Raw genomic sequence first — 25114 nt, forward strand, 5'->3', positions numbered from 1 at the left:
AGGAGAGATGAGATGAGGAGAGACGAGAAGAGAAGAGATGAGAAGAGATGAGGAGAGACGAGAAGAGGAGAGATGAGGAGAGACGAGAAGAGGAGAGATGAGATGAGAAGAGGAGAGATGAGAAGAGATGAGAAGAGGAGAGACGAGGAGAGATGAGACGAGGAGAGACGAGAAGAGAAGAGACGAGGAGAGACGAGAAGAGATGAGAAGAGATGAGACGAGGAGAGACGAGAAGAGAAGAGACGAGGAGAGACGAGACGAGAAGAGGAGAGAAGAAAAGAGACGAGGAGAAAAGAGACGAGGAGAAAAGAGACGAGGAGAGAAGAGAAGAGACGAGACAAGGAGAGATGAGAAGAGAAGAGATGAGGAGAGAAGAGACGAGAAGGGGAGAAGAGAAGAGAAGAAAAGAGATGAGGAGAGAAGAGAAGAGACGAGGAGAGAAGAGAAGAGAAGAGAAGAGAAGAGAAAAGAAAAGTGAGAATCAACTCTCATTCTTTATTTTCTCCCTTGTTATCCTCCTCCTCCTCCTCCCCCTCTCTCCGGGCTTCCAGGTTGGGGCCGAGTTAATTCTCGACGGGCGTCGGCTCTTGCGACAGCGCTGCCACTCCTTCCCCTGCCGCCGGTCCGGAGGCCTCTGGTGTGTGTCCTGTCGTCGACGCCGGCTCGGACGGTGTTGGCTGGCTGAGGATGACCTGCACTACGTAGTCCCTGGAGATGTTGAGTTGGTCCAAGCGCAGCCTGTCAGTCAGTGGCCGACCTGAGAAGAACCAGCGTTGGGTCGCGGCAGGCACGCCCTCCTGACTGTGTAGACGGCGCTTCATCATGCCCACCGTGTCCGTGGAGCGGACCGCCAGCCGGAGGTCGCGGCCGGTGGAGAGCCGGAGCCGGAGCCGGCACTCCCCTCCCGAGCCGGCGTCGCCGGCGCTGCCCGTGGACGGCTCGGCGGCGCCGGAGTCCGGATCCGAACCGTCGAGCTCATCGGAGCGCTCTTCGATCATGTTGACGGGAGGAGAGAGGCAGTAGACCGGCAGCTGGTATCGATTCCCCAGTTCATCGTAACATTCAGTCAGAGCTCCTGGAAGAACGGAACAATGTGTCACTTTACATAAATGTCAAAGGATTGTTTTTTTCCTTTTTAAACTGTTTATTTTTACAGTTGTGAGCATCATTCCTATCAGTTATGATAACATCATCTTCAGCTTCATTGAAAGTGTAGTGGGACACACAACATTTTAGACAAGTCCATTCTAACCCGTGAATATAACCTTTCAAAGGTTACTTCACGATTTGCTGAAATGATCTGCTGTACTTACCGCAGCTATTTTTAATGCATGGTGTGTGTTGCTATAGGAATTACATATACAACTTCGACATTAGAAACCATCATCGGCAGAAGGTTACAGCTTACTGTAACCCACATACCAATATGAATGGAACAGTTATATTTAGTACACTAGGTTCATGTTTTACTGGGAAGTTCCACTACGAAGCAATTAACAACTGAAGTGAACATTTCAGGTAAACCCTCAACTGTCCCTTGGTTATGATGAACGGTCTGGATAAGGAGCGCTTTCGGGTGCCTCGCTATGCATATTTGTGTTGTATCTAAATAGCTGTTTACTTTTGTATATTTTCACTGTTGCGTTCTTAATCTGAAAGTCAAACACTCACGTAACTTTGTTTCCATTCAACAAAGCCGGAGCCTGAACTCTTGTTAATTAGATGGAATGGAGAAATGACAGTCGGACTCAACAGAAAAACAAAGACTGAGGGAAGAGGAGTGAAAGAAGGACAAAAGGGATTTGGTGAGTACTTTAAAAGACATGATGTCACTTTTGACCTACTGTGATTCAGACACAGAGTATAGAGTTGGATGAGAAAAGGGGGGGGGAATAAAATAAGATGTAGTGAAGAGGTCACAGAATTCCACAAACAGAAACTTAAATCCCTTGAGGGGATTTCAGACAGGTCACCCTGCACAGTAGTGTGTCACTACGACGTTGCACACCTGAAAACATCAAGTAGTTTTATTGTGATCACGGGTGTTTTGATCGCAACGTTTGCTTGCCTTAGGTTTTTTTTTTTTTTTTTTTTACCTTTAAGAGTAATATATAAGTGTGAGTAAAATCCCAATTCATCCCAGATGTTTTCTCTTTTTAATGGTTTTGAAAAGATTGCAATATTGTTGCCCTTCAGACAGTTTTTAAAATTAGAACCAAATAATTAAAGACCAGGGTGACACAAAAAGCAAGAAGACTCTTCTGTAAATAACTTCTTGTACCTCTCTTGTATTGTTTAATGACTTAAACTGAGGCGCGAGCCACTCGAGAGAGAGAGAGACAGTGAGCTTTGTGGTAAGCGAGACTGAGATGAGTCAGCAGAAGCCCACAGGATGTTGCTTTCTGCTCGACACAGAGCGAATGTGAGAGGGAACGAGAGCTTCGCTTTGTTTCCAAAACTGAAATGTGCGGTAATGTGGAGAGAAAGTGTGCAGCGCCTTACAACAACAGCACTCACCGAAAAAACCCTTGGTGTGAAAAGAAATACAGAAGTTATTGTAAACCAAACAACCAGGAGGGGGGGGGATGGGGCACTTTCCATGTCTGTTTGACTTAATTTGAACATCTCGGTTTTATAATAAACTCTAAAGATCCAGTGGTGATTTAAATAATCGACAGACCGCCCAGGCCTGACAGTGTTTTCATCCAAGAGTTTGTTGGGTTACGATCCCATTTTACATTAAAGTATGACTCAGGCTACAAAGGAGCCCACACACTCGCAGTGTTAAACCCTTGATCTGGTTATTTACGGTGGTCTCTGCCCTGACAACTTTGAAACTAAGGATATCTGTGTGTCTGGTCACAAAGCAGTGTAAACTAAATGTGACCGTGTTTTTGCCATCAGGACCCCTCGGCTTTGGAACGAGCTGCCTGAGGAGGTAAGGCTCACAGAATCAGGAATCTCTTTTAAATCACTTAAAACACATTTTTTACAGACTGGCTTTTATGTGATGTCATCTTTTTACTGCTTTCTTTTATTATTGCTATTACAAAGAGGGCTCCTCTCATGTTTTATCTTCATCTCATCTAATCATTCATACATCATACACAGATTATTCACAGCGATGCGGCCATCTGGAATGAAGTCAAGTGGTGCGCGAGAGCGGTGTGAAAATGGTTGGAAAACGCTGCTGTGTTTGGATCACAACAACCGCTTGTACATCCTCAGTCTGGAGTCTTCTGGTTTCCCTTTTTGAATAATGAACACAGACTACCGCCACCTGCTGGTACGGAGAGTTATTTCCTCTCATGCGACATGCTAGTTCGCCGTTGTCTGCGGTCTTTACGGTGTGTTCAAGTGAAACTTTTTTTGGCCAAGACAAAGACAATGTGAGGCTGTCGGCCTTTGTTGCTGTGTCTGGGCCTTCAAATTCCTTTCATGTCACAGTGAGGTACCAGCTGACACGGCTAAATATGTGAAAGCTCTCATAGCTAATGTCAAAAAAAGGCTAATATCTATAAAACAAGACAGATGTTACACACGGGTCACTGACATTCTACAAACATGATGTGGATATGATTCTGTCGGTATATCTCACTTGCTTTTTCTTCTTCTGTGGTTTGGCTCCACATTAGTGTTCAGCTGCAGAATCCTAATTGGTTCCAGGTGGTGCTAATGCCTTTTGGCTTTTATATAGTGTTGGATTGAAAAACAACCCTGCAGGGGGGAAATCGGCCTTTGCACACCAAATTTAAGACGAGCAAGAAAACATCTGTTTACATTAAAGAGTCTTTGTTGCTGCAGGGCTCTTTCGCACGGCCACCCAAAAAGGAGCTTGACTGGTTATGGGTTATGGCTGAAACACGAAGCTTATAATGATGTGAATCAGTGAAGATGACGTTATTGTTTGATGAAAATCCAACATGTTGACCAACAGGCCGATGCAAATGGCTCCCATCTTCTGCTTCACAGAGTCGCGTTTGAACACCGCAGATCAAGTTGGTCTCCAATCCAATTAGAAGAAGGAGCCCATCAACTGATGCATCTCTAAAGAGTGAGCAGTGTCCATTATGAATAAAGTTCTAAAAAATAAATAAAATATCCAATTCCGTTTGCTGAACGGCAACAACAAAGTCTGCACTGTAATGTGTTAGTACAGTAATGGAAATTCAAGCGTTTTCAAAGAGTTTCTTCAGGATCATTGACTGATTCTGAAAAGCCTCATTTTTCTCTCGTCGGTACGTCGGTCTACCACGTTGGTCCAGACTATTGGATACAACTGTTGGACAGATTTATTGGCTAGATTGCCATGAAACTTTATTTACAGACATTCACAGTCCAAAGGTGATGAATCCTCGGCCTGTGAAGGTAACTACTTTTGCACGATGATATTTTGCCCCAAGAAATGACTGCGATAAACAAAATAATTTAAATTTTAAGAATATTTTACGCCTCTGATTTAATGATACTATAATAGCATAATTATGCAGGTAAACACTTTCAAAGTGCAATAAACCGAATGCTTCAATCTTTGGAATTGGAATGTGAAAAAATATTAAAATATTCGAAATAAATAAAAGACAATAAAACCACACAACCAAAACAATAAATAAAATGGGCTGGTTGGCGCTGGTAAACAAAATATGCAATGTCTGCGCAATGCCCGAGTCTGAAAACATTGGTGACATTCTTATGTAAACAAACACGTGTTTAAACACGACGGGCAATGTCGAGGTCAGCAAAAATGATCAACGCCATGTCTGTATTTCGCATGATCGATAGCGTAAATTACCGTGACAGGGCTAATGAATCCTGATGACTTTGGTGATCCCCTGACTTTCCATCTTGTGCCACCATGACACCACATTTGTGGTTTTGAGTGAAACGTCTCATATATTGGATGGACTGCCCCGAAATGATGTAACATTTCATAATTCATGTTCTCCTCAGGATGATTTGTAATCACTTTGGTGATACTCTGACTCGTCATACTAGCCCTTGTCATCGGGAGAATGTTAGCATGCCAACATTAGCTTTTAGCTCAAAGCACCACTGTGGCCAAGTAACCAGTTGAGCAGAATAAGAGCAATAGAAGAGGCTGCGAGTGAAACAAACATTGAAGTGAGCTGGCTGCTCGTTGGACTGGAGTGCTGGATTGGCGAAATGGTGACATCAGGCCTGGGGAATCCACAGCTGCAGCACATCGGGATCTGATCTGACCAAACTACTGAAGGGAAAGGAGCACTGACTGTGTTCACATGCATGGACAGCCTGTCTGTTTGGTAACTGCTACCCCCAAATCATTGTCAGGCAGAGGTGATGTGAGCGCTAGTGTAACTGTTGGCCAACTGTATTGATTCGTTCTATGTGAACGCTCTCCAGTAAGTTTTAGAGGAGACACTATCTTCATACGTACCCGAGTGATTATTTCATTACATCCTTCCAAGGACACGCCTCTCTTTTAGTGTATTATTTATCGATTCCTCATACAGTGCAGTATATACCCCCTAATAGCTTCAGTCTCAACTCCACAATGCGGTCATTGAGATATACTTCAGCATCTGTAACCCCTTTTAACTGCGCGCTGAATGCTGTAAATGCTTGTTGTTGCTTGGAATCGGCTCCATATTGATTAAACACTCAATCGCTGTGTGCAGAAGCCACTCACACAAGCAGAGAAGAATAGTCCTGTGTGGGAAAGTTTACTTCCGGTTTATGAAACTTCAACATGAAGGTAGCTGCATGAGCTTAAGATGGATGTGTTACTGCCTCAAGCTGGACAAACAGCTGTTCTAAAGCTACCCACCAAAATCTGTGTTAAAATAGATTTGAGGCCAGAATTTGTACATGCAGTTGCAACATCATGTGTCATTTGCTATTGACATCTGGATCTAAGAGTTGTTCATGATATTTGGCAGGTGGGAAGGAAGCAAGTCACCCTCAGTGTGTCCCACTTTCATGCTACACACACTAACTGTATGCAGCATGAACTAATGGTTTTACACTGCTTCTACTGCTCCACATAGTTCATGGTTTTACACAAAGAACGACCAGCCGTCCAAAACTCAAAGATATTCAATTTACCGTCAGGTATGAAAAGGAACAGCATCAAATCCTGACTTTTAGGAATCTGGAACCAGCAAACGTTTGGCATTTTTATTTAACTAAATTACAAAAAATTAGGAAAGTAGGAGCCATGGCCGTCACTTGTCTAAAGTTTTAGCCCCTTGCTGGATCTCTCTTAAAATTAGGGCTGAACAATTATAATCCTGATTATTTTAATAAATATTGCGATCACGATTATTTATAATAATTGTTCATTCTTTTTTGGGACAAAAGATTTTGATTGCACTTTCACATATAAATCGAATCAACAGATCTTCGCATCCAAAGAAGACTTAAAATAACGTTCTTCTCCACCTGAAATCAGAGCATTTTCGTTTTTGCCCGTCTGTTAAAACGTGTAATATACAGAATATCACTTTTCTGCTCTGGACTGCAACATTCCAGAAAGATTTTCACAGGTTGCCACTGTAGGTTGTGCGTGCAGCAGCATGACAGCGCCCCAAAGTGAAGCCAAATCATCTGGATCGCACCCCCCCCGGTAGCTGACTGTTAGTATAGGAAGTGATTTGCTGTGAAGCAGAGTTTTCTGAATGGAGCATGCGTTTTAAACATCTGCGGTTGTTGCAATCGCAATTTAATCACGTGAAGCCAAAACTGTGATCTGGCACCAAAAAAAAAGAAGAAAAGAAGATCTGCAGCCTCCAGAAAAGCCTCAAACTGTTCTCTACAGCTGAGTTCCTGAGCTTCAGTTTCTCTGGAGAGAACTTAGCAAAAAGGGGGGTAATCATCAACCGTCATATACAATATACCAAAACAAACACTACGAGGTATCTGCTACGTCTACCACGGTGGAATTGCGTGTTACCGTGCGGCAGTGTGATGCTGGCCCCGTCGAGGATAGCCTGAGCCAGCAGGTGGTCATTGCTCTCAAAGGCGCTGGCCGCGGCCCGCAGAGCATCCCAGATCTCCTTCCGACCCTCGAACGCTGGCGCCGTATCCCAGAACTCATCTCTCTTGCTGCGCAGCTGGCCTTCAGTCATCGGGTAGTCACTTTTCCATTTAGGCCGTTCTCTCTTCAGGGGCTGGTTACGCCCTAGAGTCACTGGGGGGGGGGACAGGATGAAAAAGACAGGATGGTGGGAGGAAGGAGAAAAAGAGATACACAAGAGTATGAATGTGAGGGTGGGGTAAATGGAAAGATGTGAGGTAAGAAAGAAAGATGGGGATGGATAGAGGAGGGGGAGAAGAAAAACAGAAAGAAATGGGGATGTAGGGAGGGGAAAGTAGATGGAGGGAAGTGGAAGATGACAGTCAGAGAGAGAGAGAGAGAGAGAGAGAGAAGGTGGGGAATACACAGAGGATGAAAATGAGAAGTAGGGATGAAGAGTAAAGGAGAAAGAAGGAATAAGAAGAGTTAGGATTCATCTGAAACAAAGCATCAGTTGTTTTGTATTTTTAGAGACTGCTCACAACTAAACTCAGATGACAGATTAAACATGAGCCTACACACCATCATGTGATATATAGACATGGAGCACACACTTAAGACTGAGCAGAACCGGAGCTAGACGTGTTGTGTTACTCAACCCAGTTACAAGGTTAGGGTTATAGCATCTAACAGTGCTCCATCTGCAGCAGAATGGCTGATGAATAACACCATCTGGATCAACACCGAAGGGGACAACAGGTACAGGGAAGTGTGTGTGTGTGTGTGTGTGTGTGTGCGTGTGTGTGCAACAGAGACAGAGGAGAGGATGACGGATCAAGGTGTTGAGTTACACCTGCTGCTGGTACACATGTTCTCTGATGATCACATGGCACAGTCCGATAACACCAACCTTCAACTGACTGTTTGTAGTAAATAGGAGCTCCAACTGACAGACTAGATTGACTTTTTCCCCTCTTTGGTTGGATATAATGATATAATTCGTTATGAGAGTGTTCTCTTTTTAAAAATGGCTCATAAAACCACCAGATTATTGTACTTAATGGAGGGACGAGGGTAAATGAGATCCTCGGTTGCCAAAATAAGAAACTTAAGTTGTGCGTGGGGGGATATTTAGATGTCCCAGCAGTACACTCGAACAGTTAATAGCATTTATAAACATCATCAGCGACACATGGCGATGTAAAACCTCAGCAGCAGCGTTTTTTTTCTTCCTTTTTAAGTCTATTCTTATTGCAGGTTGAATGCAGTCTACATTGGTACAGAAAAACAATCTTATTTTTAACATTAAAGTGGCGTAAAAGAACATACAATTATAACTATTTGGCAAATTCCGATGGGCAAGGTAGTTAAACAAAACAAAACTTCTGTTAGGAAACAAGAGCACAAACCAAGAGAGCAATAAACCATTGTCGACCATATATCCCACACCTTCCTCTGGCCTTATACCTCTTATATATTCTAACACTGGTGCCCTTGGCTTATCAAACACTCGCCACCTTCCTACATTCCTGAATTTAAGCTTTCCACGTTGACTACTTGTCCGTTTGTTCATACATCTGCAGTAACCTACTTTCCAGCTCATCCATCTGCTCATAATTTACAAATGCACTCATACACACGGGCCTACTTGGCTTTCTTTCAGTAATTCCTCAAAACAATTAGTGATGACGCTTGAACTAGATGAACCTAGTTATGACACCTGCTTTGGTGAAAACAGATAAATTGACATGTGTTCGGGTGTAACTGCCTCGTCTCTGTCCTCATCGAGCCGGGTGTCAAGTAACAGCTGCTTGTCTGCATCTTGTTTTAACACTGCGTCGCTTCTTGTTACTACGAACTCTCCTCCACAGATACAGGGATCTCTGGAACCTGTTTACGGGACATCTAGACGTCCAGGATGTCGGGGGAGATGACCGAACACGTCGGCGAGACGGATGCAAAAAGGAAAACACTGAGGAAACCAGGCTAAAGCTCAGCATCACAAAGCTCTATCTCCAAATCTGTGATTAAAATAACTCAGTGGTCAGAAGTGGAACCCCTTTTTTCAGACCAGACACGCAGGAAACTACAGCACAAAGTTGTCTACAGCACCGTAGCTTGATACAAATTAAAAGTGACAGTATCACCAGAAAAGAGCTAGTGGTAAAAAGCAGTGTACCCTAAGCATATTATTTGTAATAAGTGTATAACATGCCCAATAGCCTTAGGTATTGCATGCACTACTGCTTAAATACAATGAACCTAATCTGCTGCAGTCTTCTGTAGTCTGACACTACTCTGCTCTGCTCATAGTTGATCTCGGGCCTTGATCACAGTGAAAAACACACTTCCTTCATCATGAGGGTGAAGCACCCTTTAAGTTTTGACACCTCCTCCTCCTCTCTCTCCCCAACACTTCACAGCACTGAACATGCACCCAACGCCTCGCTTACACAAAAGACTCCATAAAAAAAAAGCCCTAACGTGTTTCATAGGTGCTGCGTGCATTCAGACAACAGTCCGGACGTGATTGAAATCAGACTGTATGACTCCCCATGCAAAGCCCTTGCCGTCTGTGACCCATATTTGTTATGCAGAAAAGCTAGCAAGCTAACGAGGCTACATTTTAGCCGGCTAGCTCAGTCAAAAGACCAAAGAACAAAAGGGAGGAAAGCGTCGCACAGTAAATACCCCCCCTAGTTTTTAAAGTAGCGACGAGGCGTCCTTTCTCGCTTCGAGGCCCGCTGTGTGGAGGGAGATACCCGGGGTGAGCTGCCGTGTCTGTCTCCGGCTCTGTCTGGCTCGGGTATAAAGGAAGGGAAGAAGACCTCCAGCCAGGACAACATGCAAAGAAAAGCCCACAGGAAGCCCCCCTAAAAAAACAAAGAAGCCACGCTCGTACGCACTGAAATAGGTTGATAAGCGCTGCGAGTTACCTCCAGTGCCGTCCGAGTTCTCGTTTAAGCTGCCCGAGGAGTCGTGGTGGCTCCCGACACAGCCACCCATGGATGTTTCGGCAGAGCAGCCCGGGCTAGGTAGCTCACCCCCCGGCCCACAGCTAGAGCTACATCCACTAGCCCCCCCTCTCCCTCCCTCCCTCTCTCTCTCTCTCTCTCTCTCTCTCTCTCTCTCTCTCTCTCTCTTTCTCCCCCCTCCCCTTCTTTACTTCCTTCCCTCCCGTCCTTTCTCCTCGTTTCCTCGCGTCCTCCCTTTTTCTCCTTCCCTCCTCCTCCTCCTCCTCCTCCTCCTCCTCCCTCCTCTCAGCATCCGCGGGGCACAGCAGGCCCCCGCATCTTCATCTGTGGGGAAGGCAGAGAGAGAAAGAGCCACAGAGAGGCTCGCATCGTCACAAGGTGACCGAGAGAGGAATGAGGGAGAGGGGGAGAGAGGAGGAGGAGAGGGGAGAGAACAAAGGAGAAGTGAACTGTAACAGGAAGGATGCAGTCTCCTTTAGGGCATCACATGTTCTAGACTTTAGACTCAGTTGATGATTATGATTTTTGACACGTGCTAGACTCGTATGTTTGTATGTATGTGTGTGTGTGTGTGTGTGTGTATGTATGTGTGTGTGTGTGTGTGTGTGCAGAGAAGCTGGTTTCTGTCCTGAAGAAGACACAGCAAATCACTTAACCTTTTTTCGTAAATGCCAAGGAGGACCCCTGCTGTTAGCTACTGTTGGCCTCAGTGATTGAAATTCATGTTAAGAAGGCTGGGTCATCTATCCTATTCTATTCTATTCTATTCTATTCTATTCTATCTTGGATAGTAGGGCCTTCAGGGATTAGACTACCAGTAGTTTTGAGGTTTTTAACACTCACTCACACAGACTTTAAATGTGTTGCGTAATGTAGGTAGAATGATTTCACAACACAGAGTGACAGAGTGTTATTGCGCTATCCTCATGCATGGTAGGGCAGATTTATTTAGTTTTTTTGCCGACATGAATGTGATTTGACAACACAGAGAAATGTAGTTATTGTGCTCTTCCATTTCAGGCTGTCTTGCAGAGGCATTCTTATTATACTATCAGTAGTTTTTAGGTTTAACCACATTTGTTGATTTGCAGATTTCCCAACACAGTGACATCTTTAATTATATTCTCTTATACATTGTATGGTTCAGTGGTTGGATTATGTAGGTGATAGAAATCTGATTTTACATCACATAGTGGAATGTATACTACCTATTCCATTCTGTGCTATTTCAGTCTTGCAGGGAGGCTTTTTTATTATCGTACCAGTAATTAGGTTTTAACACGCATAGGTTTTCAACACACTGTGAAATTAAGTATAGTATTACTCTATTCTATTATCTCCTTTTCACTTATATTCTCTTTCATTATTTTTTACGTTGTAATCTTCTCTTCTCTGTCAGAGCAGTTCTACTCACTTTATTTCTGCATCTGAATGCTGCAATGTTACACCAGATGGACACTCTCCGCCTGCTCACTATCTTTAGGACTGTCCTAAAGAGACTTGAGTGTAATTTGACACACTAGCGTGTTCATGTACACACACACACACACACACACACACACACAATAGCAACGCGATAGCGAGGTTACCGTTTCAACAAAGCTGTGTGGAATTACAATTACTTCCCATTGCTAGGAACTGAAAGAAGACATTTAGGCAGCAGAGAGCTTACTTAGAAACCCTTTCCTGATGGTCACATGACGTAATATGATGTAACAACTCAGAACACACTTGACATGTCGCTGCATATTCTGTGATCAAGGTCACAGCAGGAGATTCAGAATGTTGTTTTTTATTATCTTCTCTGCCTCGTCTCCCATTCATGACGCAAGTGATTGAACATTGCTTTTTATAGCAGGATGTTTTTCTTCAGGAGGTGCTTCTGTCTTTCGCCTCAGGGTACTGATTGTAGTTGGGAATGCTGCCTTTTTTAGGACCAAGGAGTGAATTTAAATAAAGATCACTGAGGCCTTATAGAATCTCAAACCACCTTGTTATGGGCATGTCCTAAAAAAGTTACACGGAAACTTTAAACTTATAAAAAAATGTGTTTGTATGGTTCCAATTAAAGTCCTAGACTAGTGTCACCATTAAGCTGTGAAATGGCACCGCACTTTTCAAGGCAAGAATAGGCTGCTGACCAAACAGACATGGAAAGTTTATTTCTGAGATTTACAGTGACCTCTAATTACTTTCTTTTATCCGACAGTAGAATTAAATTGTAAATATCTATAATAGCAAAATGATTTGATGTCGATAACACACAACAAGTGTAGTTAAGATATATTGACAGCAGAAAGACTCGTGAGGTTCAATGGCAGTTATAAGACACTCAAGACACACTGTAGCCAGTAGCAAGTTTTGAAAAACACAATTTTGTTAATGAAATACAGTCTTGAAATGTTTGTCACAGATGTTTCAAATTAGATTTGTTTGAAAACCTCAGATCCATCTGTTTGTGCATGCAACTTATGCCACAGTAAATCATATGTATTACAAGGCAGAAGTAAAATTACACAATTGAATACAGTCTTCTGCTCGTATAGGGCTCAGCCAGTAGATGGAGCCAGAGAGTCTGAACCGCAGACTGAGGTACCAAAATACTGTGTGTGTGTGTGTGTGTGTGTGTGTGTGTGTGCGCGTGCGGGGGGGGGGGGTTTATGTCTTGCGGGGACATAAATCAGTTTACACAGTCACATTGTGGGGACTCGTCTTCCTTATGGGGACAAAATGAACATTCTCATAACGTTTGAGGGTTAGGCTAATAGCAGTTATGGTTAGGGTAAGTCTCCAGGAACTGAATGTAAGTCAAGTTAATCAAAGTCATGAAAACACGACTGTGTGTGTGTGTCAGAGAAAGACAGAGAGAGTGATGGAGGCTAAAGTTCAGAAACATCAATTATAGGCCCTTATTGGTTTTCTAACAGAAGCTCGTTAGTTATTTTTTCTTGCTGGTTTTGAAATTTAATAAAACGTGTTGCACCTGTCATGGTGCTACTTTATAAGTACACTAAGGCCTAAGGCCCTATCAGCACTTTCTTGTCTGGCATCATGTCTAACGTCGATCATCTACTGTATCATTTCTGTGGGATATATTTGGCACCACTCATATGCAAAAAACAAACAAAAGAAAACATGGATATAATGCATGTAATGAAAAAACACTGAAATAGTCACACTGGTTGTTCACTCTGGCTGCTGGGACAGTCTCAGCTCAGTCTCCTCTGCAGGCCAACAATCACACACCGACCAGCTTTTCACAGAGATTCTTCTTTATCTGGCATTTCTCTCTGATCTCTAATGTTTACCCCCTTTATTCTCTGAGGCTCTCTTCCTTCATCATCTTTCATCTAGCCAACAGAACAGCTGACAAAGAGGTTGATAGGCGTGTCATTGATTTATTTTTAACTGCCTGGATCTATTGACTGTTAAGCACAACCCACCCAAACCAAATCTATATAACTGGAGAGTGTATTTGATGATGACTGGAGAGTCTGGGCTGTTTGAATCTTTTAAAATCATTCACATCCATGCTGTGTGTGTGAAGGAGGCTAGCACCCGGCACACACTTGATTCATTGATTCAAAATTGCATGCTTTGTCAGAGCAAACTGCAAAATATTAGAGATGAAGCATGGGAAGGAGCCAACAAGAGAATAAGTAAAATAGACTTTAAAAAATCAGTCTTGTAGATGGAGACAAAAAAAGATGCATTGTAAAATGTATCTGCATTAGTGTGGATATGCTCTATGATCCTCTTTGTGGTCCTGAAGTGTGTTTTTGTAAATTGTGTATACTTTCATTTCACACGTACTGTAGTGCAGTTGTTTGTATGAATAGTTGTTGTTCTGAAACAGTGTTTTGTGGAAATCTACAAAATCGCAAACAACATTCACAATGTCAAGTTCTGAAGAGGTTACAGGAAAGACCAATATCAAATGTGTTCCCCTCCGTGGAATAATGGTGGAAGTGTGAAGCGAGCAGCACAGCACCAGCGTTCAGCACAACGTGCTTTTAAACTTAAATGACATGAGACAGCAGGTGATGATGTTGGTGTAGAGGGATGAGGAGCAAACAGCGGAGAGTGATACCAACTCACCTCCTGTGCATAGAGGACCCGTTCCTAATTCCTAGCATCTGTGCACAGATTCATTAAGTCTGCAGTTTTATTTTCTGGCACACACTGCTTTGTGGGAAAATATCATTATGAACTGGTGGGACTAAACAATAATGCAGATGGCAGCATCATTAGAAGATGAAATAAGTGAGGGTATTAACAGTTTATGGGTAGGGCAAGTCTCTAGGACATTAATGTAAGTCAATGTCTGTGTGTCAGAGACATACAGAGAGAGTGATCGAGGCTAAAGGTCAGAAACATCCATATTCTAAAGATTAAGTGTAATTATAGGCCCTTATTGGTTTTCCAACAGAAGCTCGTTATTGTTTTCTCTCTCGCTGGTTTTGAAATTGAATGAAACGTGTTGCACCTGTCATGGTGCTACATTATAAGTACACTAAGGCCTATCAGCACTTTCTTGTCTGGCATCATGTCTAACGTCGATCATCTACTGTACCATTTCTGTGGGATATATTTGGCACCACTCATATGCAAAAAACAAACAAAAGAAAACATGGATATAATGCATGTAATGAAAAAACACTCAGAAAATAGCCACACTGGTTGTTCACTTTGGCTGCTGCAGTATCAGCTCAGATGTCTGTCTCCTCTGCAGGCAAACAATCAAACATCCTTTTTCAGGTTGAAAAAAATAACTTTTCAGACACTGAATTTCACAGAGATTCTTCTTCATCTGACATTTCTCTCTAATCTTTGTCGCTGTTGTTTCTTTCACTGTCTACCCCCTTTTTTCTCCGAGGCTCTCTTTCTTCCTTATCTTTCATCTAGCCAACAGAACAGCTGACACGGAGGTCAACAGGTGTGTCATCGATTTATTTTTAACTGCCTGGCTCTTGCGCTGTGCCCTAAGTCTTCAGCCGTATATCTGCCCTTTTATCTATCTGAAGCTGACGTCCCAATTGTCTGGCCATTTGAATATCTTCAACTGCCCCATCTGTGTTGAAGATTGGGTCGCTATGGATCTATTGATTTACTACTATCTGTCAAGCACAACCCCCCCCCCCCCCCCCCAAACCAGATCTATATAACTGGAGAGTGTATTTAACTATGATTCGAGAAACTGGGCCGTTTGGAGCTTTTCAAATCATTCACATCCAGCTGTGTGCGTGAAGGAGGCTGGCACCCGGCACACACTTGATTATCCTGCCATTGATTTAAATTTGCAAACTGCAAAAAAAACTGAGATGAAGCATGGGGAGGAGCCAACAAGAGAATAAGGAAAAATAGACTTTAAAAAATCAGTCTTGTAGATGGAAACAAAAAATGATGCATTGTAAAATGTATCTGCATTAGTGTGGATATGCTCTATGATCCTCTTTGTGGTCCTGAAGTGTGTTTTTGTAAATCGTGTATACTTTCATTTCACACGTACTGTAGTGCAGTTGTTGTTCTGAAACAGTGTTTTGTGGAAATCTACAAAATCGCAAACAACATTCACATTGTCAAGTTCTGAAGAGGTTACAGGAAAGACCAATATCAAATGTGTTCCCCTCCGTGGAATAATGGTGGAAGTGTGAAGCGAGCAGCACAGCACCAGCGTTCAGCACAACGTGCTTTTAAACTTAAATGACATGAGACGGCAGGCGATGATGTTGGTGTAGAGGGACGAGGAACAAACAGCGGAGAGTGATACCAACTCACCTCCTGTGCATAGAGGACCCGTTCCTAATTCCTAGCATCTGTGCACAGATTCATTAAGTCTGCAGTTTTATTTTCTGGCACACACTGCTTTGTGGGAAAATATCATTATGAACTGGTGGGACTAAACAAGAACGCAGATGGCAGCATCATTAGAAGATGAAATAGGTGAGGGTATTAACGGTTTATGTTTAGGGTAAGTCTCTAGGACATCATTAGAAGATGAAAAAAAATGTGACCGAATTACACTTCGATGGCTGCATTAGCAGATGTGGATCAAATATTTGCAAAAAGACATATGAAAGAGATGTGAGAGCATTAGGTTAAATGTGTGGTTTGTTAAATAACAAACTCAGCAAAACAACGTGCAACAGTGTGTATGGCTGAAATTACCATCTAACAAAGTCCTTTCTGTGAGGCATCATGGGAGCAGCATGATCTCATGCAGGTGGCTTTTCGGCTGCAGAGACACGGGGCACTGAAAAAAAAGAACTGAAGCCAAATGCAGGACGCTTCTTGAGGAGTACCTGCTTATGAATGTCTGCAGCAAAAAAATGATGATCTAACATGACAATGACCTTAACATCCAACCAGCTCAACACTGCACTGGCTCTTGAACAAGAATGTTGAAGTCCTTGAGTCCAAGCCCAGACTTGAATCCCTTTGATAATCTAAGGACCGACTATTCACTGGCATGATGAGCTGTTCATGGACACACCTTCCTTTACATGTATACCAAGCTGGAACAAATATGTAAGGACTAATGTTAATAACCTATCCTAAAATCCAGATGTGCTAATCTCATGCAGAAGAGGGAGAGCTGTATGCATTGCTAAAACCAAAGAAGTTTCTGCCAAGTGTTTAAACAGCTGAGTTCTTATTTATTTACAGGGGATTTATGAGAAGATTCTTATAATATTTTGGCTTTGTGGGAAGATCTGTCAGGAATCTGAACTGTAATCCGCTTTGAACTGAGGCTGCGGCTCCACATAATGCAGAAGAACTCAATGGTTTACTGTGTTCCTTCTGTAGGTGGTGTAATGTAATATAATGGATGCCTTAAACTCTTGGTCTATACGTTGTCAGTATTAACATCAAGAAGGGCAGTAGCCCTTAGTCATGAGACCATAACAGACATCCACTTTGAAGAACCTCAGTACCTATACATCAACACAACCATAATGAAAAGTAAAATTACAATAATTACTGCAGCTGTACTGTGTTTGACTCAGTCGAGAGGGGGGGGAGAGAGAGAGAGAGAGAGAGAGAGAGAGAGAGAGGGGAGGGGGTGTGGAGCTGACCTCCTCTTACTAACTTTGGGCATTACTGCTGCTGTACTGGTGGCTTCGTATATCTTATCATTCCAGAGTCTGTCTCTCCTGCTCTACACGTGTGGGTGTGTGTGTGTCACACACAAAGCCCACACACAGACCTGTCTTGTTATGGTAAATCTTGGTCATAAGGAGATTAGTCTGTCCCCTTGATGTGTCTCCCACCACCTACTGTATGTATATGCTCCATTTGCTCTATAAACACAGCTATAATCTTTACACTGAATACATTACACGACTGTACGAGCATCTTCACAACTGGTGTATTATTGATGTTAGCATGGTACAAACACCTCTCAAAACGGAGGTCTGGATCTTCTAATTCCAATGGACTTTTTTTTCTGAGCTCTGATTCGTACAAGCCCTGAAAGTGGCTATGATGCCTGCATGGCTACAATACTTCTCCCATACTTTTTGCATTATTTCTCTCCCTATGCATGTTTGCATTGCCTGTGTCCTGGGTGTCACAGCTGGATTGCCTCCATGGAACACAGAAATGTGATCAGAAAAGGAGCATGAGACACCTCCATGTCTTGTTTGGATCGTTTGGAAGCAGTGTGAGTGAAATTCGATGTTTGTATCACAGTTGTTTCCTTATGCCTCCTGGCATTATTGGATAATAAAAGTCACGATGAAACGACAGGACTAACGACAGCCACAGACAGCCAGCGTGAAGTAAAGAGGCTGGGTCTCTCACTTCTCTTTGGCGGTGTGGCGCTCCCTCTACCAGGCTGAGAAGGTGTCTAAGTGATGCTTTAACTCTAATCTAATTAGATGTAATCAGGCCTGATGTAATGCAATTTGATGCTGTTAACATGCAGTGATTGGATTTCTTAGAATGCTGTCAAGAAACTGCGGAGTTGTAAACACCAGGAGCACTTTTGTTATGTTGACATAGGAAAGAGTATTGTACAGTTTTTTGTTTATTTCAGGTAAAAACTGTTGAAACCATGAACTAAAACATTCGTTAAAGGTTCAAAAGACAACATTCTGTACATTAATATGCAGCAAGTAACTATTAGCTATGTTAAGATATTGAGGAGTAATGTCACCCTGAGCAGAGAATGAAGTCAATCTCTCTTTGTGTGTGTTGTAATTCATTGCTTGCACTGTTAGCGCTGTTAGCATCGTTAGCTGCAAGCCGCCAGGTTGGCCGTCGTTCCTCCTTTGGTTGAACAACAAACACACACACACACACCTACACGCATACACTGGCTACAGGACTTACACAGACACATTCATGGTCACTGGCTACAAGTATGCATGCACACGTTTGCACACACATATGAATATGCATATACATCCATGGACGCACACAGGCAGCCTGTTGCCAAGGCTGCCCAGTCGACTGGTGTGACGCCATATGCAGCGTTGGCAGCGCCACAAGTGTTCAGTCAGTGAGATACAAACCTGTTGAAAGGAACGGAAACACTCAGGAAATAGCCAGGTCTCGATTCAACAACAGGAAAGTAAACACCATGTTTGCACTGTTCTGTAAACATTTCCATAATGCACACATGATAAATAGTATTTACATTTGGATGACATCGCACACGTTACAATTTTTGTATTTTTATTATTTTTTTGTGGAATATGGGAACATTTTCTGAATAAAAAAGTTAATGGACTAAAAATTCATCATCCAGAGAATAATAATAATAATAATAATAATTGACCTTGTTTGTAGTTTTAGGTGTCGTGTAAATACTTTTCTAGATAGATCTTTTATAGTTGGGCTCTATGGGGAAAAACCTTTTTGTGGGCAGCAGGGTTTTGTTTTTGTTTTGTTGTGGTAGGTAGGTACCGCTGTGGGCCACTGGGACAAATTGGCAGCATATTGACATCTTTATCATACTTTTCTAAAGCTTCTGGTTAAAGTACTGGCTGGGCTACAAAAGGAAGCTGCTCCCTTGAACATGTATCAAAAAACATAAATGTCTTTAATAGATTTGTACAGGCCCCATAAAGTCATATTTATCGGTATATAACATTTTTAAAAATCTACTTTTGGTACTTCCAGGCCTCCATTGCTTTGCTGCAATGTGATGATTTTTTTTTGGAAAAGGAAATACATTTAATATGACGTATAAATAAAATACTGTCTTCTTGCTAAGTTGAGCTGGCTCACTGGTAAACCCTCTGGTTGCCTCTGCAACATATGGATATGTCAAGTTAATCTATACAGAGCATAGGAAGCTCAACACCCTTAGCTGATGACTGTTTGACTTTCAACTCCCAGAATACCACCAAGGTCCCAAATACCATCCACAGCTTAAGTGGGGCTCCCTTAGTTTCATGGTTGATGTTAGCTTTTTGAGTGGTACAAAGACTTCTTGGGGTTTCTTATTCAGAACAGCTGTGAGGATCTGCAGGTTCTGTCTGCTTGTACCATGGACTGCACATTTTGTGATCAGTGTATAACAGCTGGAATGCTTCCTCCGCTCGTTCTCGCACCATCTGGAGAAGCAACAAACTTACAGCTGAGGCATAGTGTGTAAGATAGGGTGCAGCCCAGCATAGGTGTCCCTGACATGCTTCACTTCCAGTGTCTGCCATGTTTATCATCTATCCTGTCTATCCTAGCATTGAAAGATGAGAAGCTACAGCCAGGCCCAGGAGATATTTCTTAGCATAGCATAGAGACTGGAAGCAGGGGGAAACAGCTAATCTGGCCCTTTCCAATGGTATAACAAAATAACACCTACTAGTACCTCTAAAAATAATTGAAGAGCTTTAAGTGTAAAATAAAAGTACTCATCGCTACTCCACCCCCACAAAAAAGTGCTTGAATGATCGGGGCTGTGATCCAAAACCAGATCAAGGGTATAATTTACAGTCCGTCATCTGGTCAGTGTGTTACTGACGAGTGAGCAAGATAAGAGAGGCCTTATTTATAGACCAAAGCTACAATATCAGAACTGATGTAGTGTAGTGTTGAGCGGTTGGAAACCATGCCTCACAGTACACACACTGGCAGGAATACATGCAGTAAAACAAACTGGCTCTCAATACTGCTCGCTCCACCTACTACTCTGGCATCATCACTCCGGTTCCGCCTACCCCAAGGTCCTCTTCTCCACAATAAATAAACTTCTCAAACCTATGGGCAATCTCTCCCACTCCTCCACAGCTGAGAAATGTAACTCATTCCTGTCATTCTACAAAGACAAAATTGAGATCTACAACCAACTGGCCACTTCCAGCTCCGTCCCCCCAACCCTGTCTTTGTAAATCCCCCACTAACCGACCAGTCACTCTCCCTCATCTCCCCCTCAGATCTCAATAAATCACTGTCAGGCATGAATACTCCGACCTGCGACCTTGACCCCATCCCTCCCACTTCAGTCATGGCTTGTCTCCCGCTCTCTGTCATCAACTCCTCCCTGTCTATGAATCTGTCTCTCCCGCCCTCAAACTCGCCTCAGTCACACACATCCTGAAAAGGCCTGGCCTTGACCCTGACATCCCCAACAACTACAGACCCATCTCTAATCTCCCTTTTCTGTCTAAAATACTGCAACGCACTGTTGCCCACCAACTCAAAACCCAGCTGGACTTCAACCAACTGTATAAACCATTTCAATCCAGATTCAGATCTCATCACAGCACAGAAACCGCCCCAATGAATGTCACCAATGACCTCCTCCTCTCCTCTGATGACCACTCCCTCAACATCCTGATACTGCTTGACCTCAGCGCAGCCTTCGACACCATCAACCACTCCCTCCTCTCCCGTCTCGAGTCCTCCCTCCACAATACTGGCACAGCCCTCTCCTGATTCAAATCACACCTCTCCCACCATTAGTATTAATAAATTCAAGTCTGACTCAGCCCCAGTCTCTCAAGGTGTCCCCCAAGGTTCGGTACTCGGTCCCCTCCTCTTCATTCTCTACCTGCTCCCCCTTGGCGACATCAAACGCAACCATGGTTTCCATTTCCACGACACCCAGCTCTACATCTCCACCAAATCCATCCCCCCCATCCCCCCCCACCACCCACTCCACCATCACCAACTGCCTCCAAGACCTAAAGACCTGGATGCAAGCCAACTAAACAAATCCCACAACTTCTCTCTCTGCATCGATGGCACCACTGTCCCTGCCTCCACACATAACTGTAACCGTGGTATCATTTTTGATCAAACCCTCCCTTTCGAAAGTCACGTCAATCACATCACAAAAACGGCCTTCTTTTATCTCAAAAACATCGCCCGTCTCCGCCCCTCCCTCTCCTCCACAGCCGCTCAGACACTCATCCTCGCCTTCATCACCTCTCGACTGGACTACTGCAACAGCATCCTGTACGGGTCATCCACCAAAATCATCAACAAACTACAATACTTCCAAAACTCAGCTGCCCGTCTGCTCTTCCACTCCCGCACCAGAGATCACATCACCCCAGTCCTTCAAATCCTCCACTGGCTCCCCATACAGCAAAGAATCCAGTTCAAGATCCTCCTCATCACATACAAAGCCCTTCACAACCTCGCCCCCTCATACCTTTCTGACCTCCTGCATCGACACGCTCCCAACCTTAGATCCGCCGATGCCAACCTCCTTACCCCGCCTACTCTGTCCAAGCATCTGACCTGGGGGGACAGGGCCTTCTCCATCGCTGCCCCCTCCCTCTGGAACCCCCTACCCCAGCACCTCAGACATTCTCCATCAGTCGCCACTTTCAAAACTATTTAAATCTGCTTTTAACCTGTGATGCTATTTATGTATGCTTTTGTTTTGTTTCTTACTGTTATGTCATCTCTTTTGTTTATATTGTAATTGCTTTTATTGTTTTTGTTTTTACCATGTAAAGTGCCTTTAAGTACCTTTTAAAAGGCTATACAAATAAAATGTATCATTATTATTATGTTGTGTTCCCATAACTGAGTTAAAATCTGTTGCTAGTTTTGAAAACTTTGTGACCTTTCAGTCACAACAGGGATACAAAAGTGCTTTGAGTTAGTGAAAGCTATATTTTTCCTTTCTGCACTGTTGCAGTTGGTAATTTCCCCCACTTAGGACTCCACCTACGGTCAGGATTTTTCTCTTAGAGCCTGACATCAGCAGCTACAGTATAACAAGGGAGCGATTATCATGTTTAGGCTGCTTCGTGCTCATTTAACCAACTTGTCATTGAGTCTCAGAGTCCCAAAGCTCTGAAAGAGTTTTTTTAATACTGATGTCATGGCGGCATTAAACTGCTGAAAAGAGGAAAACAAACATCTGTGTTTCCCAAAAACTGAATGTTCAGGCAGGATAGGCTGAGCTTGGCCACTTTCCTTCTTTCCACTAACAAACTACCTCTCTGCTATTCATCCCGCCGCTCAGGAGCCGCTGCAGCAGAAGTCTTTTTTTGTGACTAATGTCAGAAGATCAGTTTTGTTGGTTATCCGTTCATAAAACATTGCAGTAAGTGTTGGCCTGTTTGAAGAGAATTAGGGTTAGGGTAAGGGTTGGCGTCAGGTATTTAGTTGTGATGGTTAAGGTGAGGATAATAGGAAATGCATTATGCCCACGAGTGTCCTCACAAAGATGGAAGTACAAGGTTGTGTGTGTGTGTCATTATGGCAACACCTACTGTAGCAGGAACTTCAGAGGTGGTTTTAATATTTTGCCGGGTGTTTATATGTCTGTGAACAGATTCTGTGCCCGTTATAGCATCGCAACCGTGTAAGATACAGTCACGAAACTTTACACATGTGTAGTTGAGATTAAAATAAAGGTTGAGTTCAAAGATTGGCATGATCCCATCATTATTACTTTCTTTATTCATTCTCAGGTCAAAAGTGATGTGCAAAACTTAAATTAACCATCAAAACGTTGTTGAATACCATATCATTACCGTTATTATGATATTACCTTAAACATGGATTTTAAATGTGTCTGTCCATATTTTTTAGATGCTTTGTGTGGGTTTGTCCCCAAGGACAGACAATCACAGTGTAATGTCTCTGAGACAAACAGTAGTCCACTGTACAAGAGCAGTCATCTGGGATCACACCTGCAAGGACGTGCAGTCACCCTATATTCTTTAAAATGGAGAAAATACAGTAGGAGGAAAGCTGACTTAGAACCTTGCTTTATATAGTGTCAATGGAACTCCCGTGCTGTGTTTTATAGTCTGTTTCTGTCTATCTGCAACTCCTATTTGTGACAAAAAAGTGCAAAACTGACCCTTCAACTGAAGAATAAAATAAATATAGACATGGACGTGTTGCAACGAGAGACACTGTGCAGGTTGCTGCCATCTTAGAGAAAGGATCGCTGACTTTAGTGGTTGAAAAGCCCCCCAACTTAAACTGCACCTTCAGACATACAGCACAGCTTTTGGATTTCACATCATTTTTGGAGAAAAAGTGTGTGTGACACCGACAGACGGACAAGCGCACAGACAGAATATCTGTTGATTCTTACCGTCTTTTTTGCTTTTTGGCTGGACATGTTGGGTTGGCTACAGTTCAGGCAGCAACACACGCTCACTATCTATAAACTCTCTGTGATCATAAGATACACTTGGCACATCTCTCTTACACACATTCAGGACATTGTGTATCTGTACACATATATTCTACATATTCTGCATAGCCAGTGTGTGCATGTGTGTGCCTCTGGTTACGTGTGTTTGCACATATGGCATGAGAGAGCCTCTGTGCATGCTTATACATTTGCATATGCTTGCATTTGAGGATGTACAGTGTAACTACATGTCTGTGCAGGTATTAGAAAGAGACCGCTAGGGAGTGTGTGTGTGTGTTTGTGTGTTTGTGTGTGTTTATCTAGAAGGCACACCTCCAGCCCTGTGTACTGTGTACAAAGGCCTGAGGCACAGCCCAGAGGGTCTCTGTTTTGATCTGCTAGGATTAAACTGCATCTGTCTGTCAACAGGGGTGTGTGTGCGAGTACACGTGTCTGTAATCATGCATGTAAATGCTTGTGTCTTTGTGGGTGACTGTTCACTCAGGATATATATAATTTCCAATTGCCAGCTTTACAATGCCAGTTAACACTTCGTAACAGGATAAAACACACACGCCCAGAGATATGTTTGCAAGGGAAGTGAGGGCAGACACTTATTTGTGACAAAGGAAGGTGGCAGGGTGTAAAACATTTAAAGCATGCCTGTGTTGTTTCATCTTAATTTAATGCACAAAATGTGACAACACAGTGAACTTAAATTAGGTTAAAGTTTAAGTAGGGGTAGTGTTGTAAACAGATACTCAGAAAGAGAAAAGATGCTCCTTGTTATTTATATCCATGCGTTCAAATCTGCCTGATAGGGTTAACCAAACGTTAGAACATTATCACTGAGGTTCAGTTTGTATTAAATTAATAATATGAATATATTTTCATCAAAAATGGTTGCTCAAATTAAATGCTAAGAATGAACTCTTTCATGTAATCAAACCACCACTCTTTTTTCTCAAGATCCTCTGCGAAGCCAAGGTCAGAGTCATGCGACTTGAGCCGAAACTTTCAGCACAAATTAAAAGGGTAACAAAGCACCAGATGAAAATGTTGCTCTCACGGACCTCCAGTAGTTGACTCATCTTGATGCAGCCATGTTGTCGTTTATTCCGCATATGTTCGGTACACTAGTTGTGGTGCAACAGACTTCAGTAAAAGTATTTGGTGCTAGGTTAAAAAAGACACAATCCACAACACTTGCAAACGCTCAGAAGACAACGCCTTTGCATGTTTTAATACTAAAAACAAACACAAGAAAGACAGGACACTGATAGATACAGCTAAGGACACACGACAAAAAAAACATGCATATTCGGTACATCAACCTTTACATATTTAATTCGGGACTTGTTCCATGGAAACAGGTCACATTCACAGACACACGTATAGGCGACACAGAGAGCTTTCCCATCGAACTGTAAGGTTGTGTGTGTGTGAATTAAGTTGGTATAGCTGATTGTATTTCCTCTGCAGCAGCTGATACTGCAGCTGCTGTGACCGCCTGCACCTGTCACTGTACGTCATGCCTCAAACACACACACACACACACACACACACACACACACACACACACACACA

General features: G+C 43.0%; 1 protein-coding gene across 1 annotated transcript; it reads right to left on the minus strand.

Moving 5' to 3' along the window:
• Nucleotides 1–466: 466 nt before the first annotated feature.
• Nucleotides 467–10107, minus strand: ubtd2 (ubiquitin domain containing 2). Its single transcript, XM_031857546.1, has 3 exons — nucleotides 9931–10107; nucleotides 6932–7168; nucleotides 467–1075 (listed from the first exon to the last, which is right to left on the minus strand). The coding sequence occupies exons 1-3, from the start codon at nucleotides 9998–10000 to the stop codon at nucleotides 564–566; spliced, it is 819 nt and encodes a 272-aa protein (XP_031713406.1). The 5' UTR covers nucleotides 10001–10107; the 3' UTR covers nucleotides 467–563.
• Nucleotides 10108–25114: the final 15007 nt, after the last annotated feature.

The sequence above is a fragment of the Anarrhichthys ocellatus genome, unplaced genomic scaffold, assembly GCF_004355925.1.
Source record: "Anarrhichthys ocellatus isolate YVR2014 unplaced genomic scaffold, GSC_Weel_1.0 scaffold18, whole genome shotgun sequence".
In the NCBI taxonomy this organism is placed as follows: domain Eukaryota; kingdom Metazoa; phylum Chordata; class Actinopteri; order Perciformes; family Anarhichadidae; genus Anarrhichthys; species Anarrhichthys ocellatus.

Excerpts from the sequence above, each read along its gene's own strand:
- ubtd2 (XM_031857546.1), bottom strand. The coding sequence starts at position 10,000 with ATGGGTGGCTGTGTCGGGAGCCACCACGACTCCTCGGGCAGCTTAAAC. Across the intron at positions 7,169-9,930 it reads GAACTCGGACGGCACTGGAG|TGACTCTAGGGCGTAACCAG; the intron begins GTAACTCGCAGC and ends CCCCCCCCCCAG. Across the intron at positions 1,076-6,931 it reads CAGCATCACACTGCCGCACG|GAGCTCTGACTGAATGTTAC; the intron begins GTAACACGCAAT and ends CCGTTCTTCCAG.